Source organism: Danio rerio, chromosome 15 (genome assembly GCF_049306965.1).
Source record: "Danio rerio strain Tuebingen ecotype United States chromosome 15, GRCz12tu, whole genome shotgun sequence".
In the NCBI taxonomy this organism is placed as follows: Eukaryota; Metazoa; Chordata; class Actinopteri; order Cypriniformes; family Danionidae; genus Danio; species Danio rerio.
The window spans coordinates 46,177,501-46,187,500 of record NC_133190.1 but is presented as its reverse complement, the minus strand read 5'-3'; the positions used below and the strand labels follow the sequence as shown (position 1 = coordinate 46,187,500).

At 31.5% G+C, this 10,000-nt stretch overlaps 1 protein-coding gene across 7 annotated transcripts in view; it reads right to left on the bottom strand.

Annotated features, from left to right (window-relative positions):
- Nucleotides 1–10,000, bottom strand: part of actn4 (actinin, alpha 4) — a 135,973-nt gene that overhangs the window by 50,232 nt on the left and 75,741 nt on the right. For all 7 annotated transcript variants that reach the window (XM_073922746.1, XM_021481336.3, XM_021481337.3 and 4 more), the window contains 5 exon segments: nt 8,929–9,043; nt 5,767–5,886; nt 3,281–3,367; nt 3,065–3,152; nt 274–352 (listed from right to left, as the gene is read on the bottom strand). Coding sequence is in view for 6 of the 7 variants with exons in the window: in XM_021481336.3 (XP_021337011.1) it covers nt 274–352; nt 3,065–3,152; nt 3,281–3,367; nt 5,767–5,886; nt 8,929–9,043 (489 nt within the window). In the remaining variant the exon portion in view is untranslated.

Here is a 10,000-nt window from a genome sequence, read left to right as displayed (position 1 = left end):
ATTCACACAACATTGCCACACAACTGTTTAAACCCCTTTAAAATTTGATTTTTGCATAATAGATACCCTTTAAAATCCACCAATAGCAAACCAAAACCATCCAATAAATTCCCTAAGAGCAAATTCAAGCCCCACCCTCAAAATCTGTCCTCATTCAGTTTCACTATACACATACATCACTATAGGGAGGACTTGTATTACTTTTTATATTATGCAATAATATCAGCCCACGGATTGTTAACATCTTTAAAAAACTTGGGCTTTTTTTCTTACCTTTCTCAGCTTGTCGTAATCGATGAGCTCTGGTCTGTGTCTGTGGATCAGAGCATTGAAGGCAAGACCATCCTTCCAGCTGTTGATGGGGGAAAATAGAGAATTGTTCAGTGCATATGTTCATCTCATCCAGAAGAGGGCAGCACTCAAACCACAGAATAACCTCCTCATTTCTGCATTCATGTCAAGACTTAAACGCTGACAAATGAGTTTGCAAAGCAACTGTGAAATCGACAGTGCAATCTTTTATCTGATCTTCAGCTATTATTGATCATTTGTTTAATTCAAATGCATCCTTAACAGCAGTACATGCAAAAGCCAGCTGAGTGAATAAACAAACCAAAAACCACATGAAACACTCCCTGGATGAGCTCCTGATGAAGAGATTATGAGCAATGAGCAGTCAAATAAAAGGCTCAACAGATCGTCTGCAGGTTTATGAGAGTAAATTTAAGACTTTAAATTACATTAAGACCAACTAAAGAATTTAAGGGAGAAAATAAATAGAAGGGAAAAGGGTACAGCAATATGTTGAGAATTACATATACTAGGGCACATTGAGAGTTGTTCATAAAGATTTCCTATATATAAATATATATAACGATAAATGCTTGGTATGACAGACAGCGAAAGACTTTACACCTTTTCCTTTTAAACTTTTATAACAAGATAATAATATGATAAAAAAGTTAAATAACCAAATGATAAATGGCATAGCTTATTAACAACAACAACAACAACAGTAAATAAAACACAATCAGTAAATAATAATAATAATAATAATAATAATAATAATAATAAAATAATGACGATAATAATAATAATAATAATAATAATAATGATGATGATATTAATAAGGTAATAATAATGATAATAATAATAATGAAAATTAATAATAATAATGATATTAATAAATGAATAATAATAATAATAATAATAATAATAACAGTAATAGTAATAATAATAATGATAATAATAATGATGATGATCATAATAATAATGATGATGATGACGATGATAATATTAATAATAATAATAATAATAATAATAATAATAATAATAATAACAATAATAACAATAATGATGATATTAATAAGATAATAATAATAATAATAATAATAATAATAGTAATGATAATAATAATGATGATGACGATGATGATATTAATATTATTATTAATAATAATAATAATAATAATAATAATAATAATAATGATAATAATATTAAAAATATGCTCAAAAATATTGTGTACTTTTTTCATTTTATTAATGAAAACTAGCTTTGGTATAATTTTAGAATTAGTAGTATTATATATTATATGCATGTTTATATTTGTTTTAACAAAGACAAGTTTAGATTTGTCCACCAGTTGAGTGTTGGACCATATGGGGCATAAAAACAGGACGTGTGTTTGTAAATAATTCAGTTTTTTGACCTAACTTCATTCTTATTGTTCATTTACTACTTTATTGGAATTTAGAACCGGGTTCAGAAATAGTTTTGAAATGAATCCTTGAGCTTAACAAATTAAATAAAATATGTAGGCTAATGCCGTTTCCTTATCCACAAAAGAGAGAAAGTGAAAGAGAAAGTAAAGAGGCTGAATGGAGGAGGCTCATTCTTTCCCTCTGTTGCTCTGTTGAACTGTTTTCTTGCTAGTGAACCGTTCAGTTTTTAAACTTATAAAGTTGCCATTTTAATAGCAAATGCACCATGGCGCAACGCAACTCACTCTTAAAGGGAATGGAAGATGAGACTCTAAATGGTTTATTCTCAAAACACTCATATAACTCATTAGGGAAAACCCTGTTTAACCATGTGCCAGGGCGCAGACTGTATTTTTCCGCCCTTAAAAAACGCCCTTAATGCTTTTGTGTCATGTGCTTTAGACTTTTGCACCTAGATCATTAAAATAGAGCCCTTAAGTCTTAAGAAAACTTTATGAACTTCCAAAGCAAAAGTCATCATTATCTTAAATATTGTTAGCGTCATCTTGCACATTATAGTACTTAACATATGATTGCATCATCCCACAAACATATGAAATAAATGAGTAAATCTGTAATTAAAAGGTAGAATCACATCTCTGAATGACATCCTGAATGGAGCAATAATACAGCTCATTCTGAGGGTGTCAGAGATCATGATTATGATACTAAAATACAGAAATTACACTTGCGCTTTGCACTGTTTTCTTATATCAGTAAAAAAAAACAACTATTGACAAACAAATAATGCCATGATAATCTAAATTTAAGACTTGCTGCTTTGATTGACCTTTTTAATGCTTCAAATCAATAAAAAGCGAAATAAGCCATTTCCGTTTAACAGAGAGCAGATTTTTTCAACACATTTCTGAACATAATAGTTTGAATAGTTCATTTCTAATAACTGATTTATTTTATCTTTGTCATGATGACAGTAAATAGTATTTAACTAGATATTTTTCAAGATACTAGTATTCAGCTTAATGTGACATTTAAAGGCTTAAAGTTCGTTAGACAGATTAGGGTAATTAGGCAAGTCATTGTATAACAGTGGTTTGTTCTATAGACAAATCGAAATCAAATATTGCTTAAAGAGGCTAGTAAATTAACCTTAAAATGGCTTTAAAAAATTAAAAACTGCTTTTATTCTAGCTGAAATAAAGCAAGTAATACTTTCTCCAGAAGAAAAAATATTATAGGAAATACTGTGAAAACTTTTTGCTGTTAAACATCATTTGGGAAATATTTGAGAAAAAAATAAACACAGGGAGGCTAATAATTCTGACTTCAGCTGTACATCTAACCTGATATGGAAGTTCTGGACGTTGACATTCTTGTAAGGAGCCGTCTTTCTCTGACACCAGAGCAACAGGCCTTCTTTAGCGGAGGTTTCTGAAAAGAGATGAGCAGAACATTCATTAGGTTTGTTTGGATTCATTCTGCTGAGTATGTTTGATTATGCTGAGCAGAGCGGCTGCTGCTGCTGTAAACGCTACAGTGATCTGAAGGTTAAATTATACCTTCCACTGAGATGTCCTGGATGGCGAAGCGGAGGATGATGGTCCAAATCATTCCCAAAGTCATCTTGGCATTTCCATCCACAATTTCTATAAACAGATGTCCAAAAAGGTTTATATATTGACAGTGGAAAAAATTGCTTTATTTTTCTGTTTAACAAAAAACAAAAAAACAAAAGAATTAATTAAATAATTAAAATATTTAAAATATATTTATTTAAAAAAAATGGTATTTATATATATTTATTGCATAAATCTTCACAAGTATGGTACAGTGATATTTTTATATTGTATAAACAATATAAAAACTATTTCATTTCTATAGCACATTAATAAATGCTGTTGACCAAAGTGCTTCCCAGCATAACTACATAAAAAAATCCCACACACAAAAAAATCCTCAACTAAATTCTATAATAAACATGTGCTAATAAAATCATTATATTGTATTAACATGCATAAGAGCTTTATTATCATTTATGGAATTTTTAGCAATGTTTCAGTAATTATGCCATTAACCATTACACTAATTTTGTTTGTCTTGTATTGCCATGCATCAGTGCTTTATTATGATTTATGCAAATTAAAGTATTTTTATGTAATGTTAATTTTTTTTGCCATTTTACTAGCTTTAGTTGTCCATATAGTTATTATTTTAATATCTTAGTTTTATGTTAATTGTATGCTAATAAATTATAATATATTTATTAGCATGCATCAGGGCTTTATTATAATTTAAGTATTTTTAAAATTATTTTTCATTTATTGTTTTAGTAATTTATTTTTTGCCATTTTACTAGTTTTGTTTATGCCTACAAAGTTTTTTTTTAAATCTTAGTTTTATGCTAACTGTATGCTAATAAAATTATAATATATTTACTGCAATGCATCAGTGCTTGATTACAATTTATGCAAATTGTTTTTTTCTTTATTAATCGTTTTATCAGTTTTCTTCCACCACTTTACTAGTTTTGCTTTTGTCTTCAAAGTTATTATTTATATCTTAGTTTTACGCTATAAAAATGATAATGTAATTATTGCCATGTATTAGTGCTTTATTACAATTTATGCATTTTTTATCATTTAATTTTCATTTTCTGTTTTAGTAATTTATTTTTAGCCATTATACTTGCTTTGTTTGTCTACAAAGTTATATATATATATATATATATATATATATATATATATATATATATATATATATAGTTTTATGCTTATTGAATGCTAATAAAATTCTAATTATTGCCATGCATCAGTGATTTATTACCATTTATGCAAATTTAATTTTCATTTTCTGCTTTATTATTTATTTTTCTATTTTCATTTTGTGTTAGCAATTTATTTTTTGCCATTTTACTAGTTTTGTTTGTCTAAAAAGCTCTCATTTTACATCTTTGTTCAATGCTATTAAAATTGTAATATATTTATTTCCATGCATCAGTGCTTTATTATAATTTATGCATTTTTTAAAATCATTTTTTGATTTGGCAATTTAATTTTTGCCATTTTACTAGTTATTTATCTACAAATGTTTGTCTTATTTTTATATTTTAGTTTTATGCTAATTTACGCTAATAAAATGACAATATATTTTTTGCCATGCAACAGGGCGTTATTATAAATTATGCATTTTTTTTACCGTTGTTTTTCTTTATTTTCTGTTTTATCAATATATTTGCCATTTTATGTCTACAATATTGTAATTTTATTTTAGTTTTATGCTAATGCAATTATAATATTTTTATTTCCATGCATCAGTCATTATTATATTTTATCCATTTTTATTTTCTGTTTTAGTCATTTATTTTTTTTTGCCATTTTACTACTTTTGTTTACGTCTATAAAGTTATTCTTTTTATATCGCAGCTTTAACACAAACTAAATGAAAAAACAGCTAGCACAAATAAAAAATTGGTTTTATTTTACTTTGGATCAGTTAGTACAATTTTTAAATTACATTTTAAAAGTTTTAGTTTTAGCTAACCTTGCATATACTATATAAATATAAACAGTTATCAACCTTTGAAGTGGTTCAAAATCTTTCAAAGTTGTCCTAAAACTATAGAACAACATCCATTCTTGTCTTGTCAAAACATTTGATCCACTTCAAACATTGATCACACTGTCCACAGACAAAAATGACACCAATAATATAAACCCCGACCAGAATGTTTGAGCAGCAGCAATGCAAATGCAGGCAATGCATGCAGAGCAAACACTAATAACTCAAACAGTGTTCAGAAACACAGACTCAATCTGTCCGAGACGGTCACTGCGTCAACATGAGGGTGGATCCAAAAGGTCACAATTTCCCAAACACACACGCAATTTTCCAAACACACACACATGCAGAGGCTTTTACATCTGATGTGGCATTTCGACTGGGCAAGAAAATATTGGTCATCTTCAGAATATGCTTGAAAATATAGAGGTAAGTGTGTGTGTGTGTGTGTGTGTGTGTGTGTGTGTGTGTGTGTGTGTGTGTATACCTTCTGCACCGATGGACACCAGTTTGACTCCTTTGCTGGCGATGAAGTCCAGCGCTTTGTTGACATTGTTGATCTTGTGCACTCTCATCTTGCCTCTTTCAGGTTTTGGTAACCTCTCCCCTGCATAAACGCACACACACACACACACACACACACACGATGAGTTTCACAGTCTTTCCATCACATCAGCATATTCATTAACCTGATTACTCTCTCCCTGGCTAAACATTAACTCTGTGTTTCTGCAATACTGCAAACAGCTTTGGAATTGGAAAGTTGCAAATGAACAACAGTCTTTAAGGAAGTGTGGATGGATGGATGAGTGTGAAACAATAAGTATAAATGAATGAGCAAGTAAATGACAAATACAAGTGTACAAGTGAATGACTGTGAAAGAATGAATGAACGAACGAACAAGTGTAAATGAATGAGTGAGCAAGTAAATGGCAAATACATGTGTACAAATGAGTGACTGAGTGATCGAGTGAGTAATTGCATGAGAAAATGAGAGTGAATAACTGAGATGGTGAAAGAATGAATGAGTGAATGATCAAGTGAATGAGAGCAAATAACTGAGTGAATGAAATAATGGAGTAAATGAAGGATGAATGAATAAATGCTCAAAAAAGTGTGAATGAATGAGTGAGCAAGTAAATGGCAAATACATGTGTACACAAATGAGTAACTTAGTGATCGAGTGAGTGATCGAATGAGAAACAGAGTGAATAAATGAGACGGTGGGAGAATGAGTGAGTGAATGAATGAACAAGTGAATGAGATCAAATAATTGAGTGAATGATCAAGTGAGCAATCAAATGAGTGAGTGAATCATCGAGTTAGTGAGCAAATGAGTGAGTGAATGATTGAGTGAGTTAGTGGACAAATGAGTGAATAAATCGAGTGAGCAATCAAATGATTAAGTGAATGATTGAGTGTGTGAATGAATCGAGTGAGCAATCAAATGATTGAGTGAATGATTGAGTTAGAGAACAAATGAGTGAGTAAGCACATAATTCATCAAATCCATCCGATGGAGTAATCTTTCGAATGAGTGAGTGAATGATTGAGTGAGTTAGTGGGCAAATGAGTGAATAATTAAGTGTGTGAATAAATTGAGTGAGCAATCAAATGATTGAGTGAATTATTGAGTTAGAGAACAAATGAGTGAGTGAGCACATAATCCATCAAATCCATCCGATGGAGTAATCTTTCAAATGAGTGAGTGAATGATTGAGTGAAATATTGGGTGAGTGAATGATTGAGTGAAAGATCGAGTGAGTTAGGGGGCAAATGAGTGAGTGAATAAGTAGTGAGCTATCAAATGAGTGAGTAAATGATTGAGTGAGCAAATGTATTAGTGAATGATCAAGTGAGTTGGTTGGCAATTTAGTGTCAATCGAGTGAATCATCAAGCCTTTGAGCAAATAAGTGAGTGATCAAGCACTATAATTAGGGATAGTGTAAAATAATAGAGTAAGAGAGTGATTGACTGAGCAAATGATTGAGTGAATGATCAAATGAGAGTGAGAAAATGACAGTGAGTGAGAGAACGATTGAGTGAGTCAGAAAATGAGAGTGATCAAGTGAGTTAGTAGACATACGAGTAACTGAATGATTTGGAAAGCAAATGAGTGAGTGAATAATCGAGTCAATGATTGAGTGAGAAATCAAATGATTAAGCAATTAAGGGTGAATGATTGAGTGAGAAATTGAGGAAGTAAATGAGAATGTAAATGAATGAGGGAATAATTAAGTGAGTCAATGAGTGACTGGACGAGCAAGTAAATGATTGAATAAGTGAAAAGCAAAAGAGCGAGTAAAAATGTGAATAAGTGATTTAGCAAATGAGCAAATAAATAAGTGAATAATGAATAAGTGAAAAAATAAGCAACGGCGTGAGTGAATAAATGATTGTGGTGATTCATTGAGCAAATGACTGAACAAATAAATAAATGGAAGTGAGTAAATGATATAGTGAGTTAGTGGGCAAATGAGTAACTGAATGATCGAGTGAGCAAATGAGTGAACAAGAAAATGAGTGAGTGAATAATCGAGTAAGTCAATGATTAAGCACATTAGTGTGAATGATTGAGTGAGTGAAAGATTGAGGAAGTAAATGAGTATGTGAATCACTGAGTGAGCAAATGAATGAGTGAATAATAGAGTGAAAAAAGTGACTGAATGAGCAAGTAAAGTGAATAAGTGAGCCAGCAAATAAATGAAGAATGAATAAGTGAATAAATATGTCAGCCAATCCGTGAGTAAATAAATGATTGGGGTGATTTATTGAGCCAATGAGTGAATGAGTAAGAAAATTAAGGAGTAATGAGAATGAGCGAGTTACCTAATTAGTGATGAATGAGTGAACAAAAGACTAATGTAAGGAGCAAATAAATTAGTAAGTAAATGAATAAGCGACATTGCAAATAATCAAATGAATGAGCCAATCAAATGAGTGATCAAATGCATGATTGAATAATTAAGTAGGAAATTTAGTGAATGTGTGAATAATACAAGTAAAGAATTGAGTGAATGAATAAAAAAAATGAAAAATGGTAATCACCAATCATCAAATCAATTTAGGTGAATGAATGAGTGAATCAGCAAATGACTGAGCAAATGAAAGTGAATGATCGAGTGAGCAAATGAGTGAACAAGAAAATGAGTGAGTGAATAATCGAGTAAGTCTATGATTGAGGAAGCAAATGATTAAGGAAGTAAAGGAGTGCACGAATGAATGAGCCAATGAATGAGTGAGCCAATGAATGAGTGAATAATCGAGTAAATGAATGACTGAATGAGCAAGTAAATGAGTGAATCAATGAGCCAGCAATTAAATAAGTGAATAATAAACAAATGGGTCAGCTGATGTGTGAGAATAAATGAATGGGGGATATTGTTGAGCCATTGAGTGAATAAGCAAGTTAATGAGTGAGCAAATTAGTGATGAATGAGTGAACAAATGTCTAATGGAACGAGCAAATAAAATTATTGAGTGAATAAATAAATGAGTGAGATTGACTGAGTGAATATTCACTGTTTAATCACTCATTCACACATTTTCCTTCTTGAATAATGTAAAGAGAAAACGAGTAAGTAAATTAATGAATGAACAAATGACTGATTAATGACTGAGTGAACGAAAGTTCGACGCGCTCTGACCTGAAATGACCTCCAGGAGCAGCATTAGTTTGAGTCCATCTCTGAAATCCTCCTCGATGTTTTCGATCTGCGTTCCCGCTTTCCTCAGGTGAGAGTTGCACCAGGCCGTGAAAGTCTAGAACAAACAGGAAATTATGTTAAAACAAGTGGAAGTGAGGTCACAGAGCCAGGCAAACAGGAAACGGGCTGTGCTTCAGAAGTTTGCTGAGGATAACCAGTTCAAAAATCAACATCCGAAGAGTTTACCATATAAACACGAGGTCAACTTTTGCATGCTACAGTTTGACAACCTTTGAAATACTGGATACATGACAGATAAAATATGACATTTGATGTGTTAAGACAAATGACAAATTAACATTGTTTTAGTATTTGCCGCTGTAAATCAATGCTACTTTCAATAAACATATTGACGCCTAATCCCAATTCTATTTTTGTACCCTTACCCCTTCCCCCTTACAACGGAGGGTTAAGGGGAAGGGCTTCAAAATTTACCCCTAACAACTGGGCCAGCACTAGGGCACCTGCACACGTCATCATATGTCCTCGCGATCTGTTGCTTCATGTGAGATCAGACGATGGCGACTGCTGTAGTGATTCCAGTTGTGTAATTTTTTGGTATTTATCTTCAGGAAATCACTGAAGGCATATATCCTGTTATCATAACGATCTAATGTGGCAATAAGATCATAACTGTACTGTGTATTTACACAGTGGCCATATTTATCAATGTAAACACACCAAAAACAACATGAACATTATAGCAGACACTGTAAAAAGCCCATTCCCAGCCACTAGACATTACTGACAGGATATTCCAGTGTCAGAATGTTGTGGGATTGCTGTACAGGAGTTATTTAATAGGGATTATAGATTGCGAAATTTAGCGTTTTTTTGTGTGTTTTTTTTAAAGCATGACGGTAAAACACCAACACGGTTATGAATATATTAAAACTTGTTTATTTGTCATAAAAATTCATAATAATGACAACAAATACTAATTTGTGGATCTCTTTACTTCCGGATACAGCAATACTGCCGCTGTGGCTGGTGCATTCTGGGAAATTTTCTT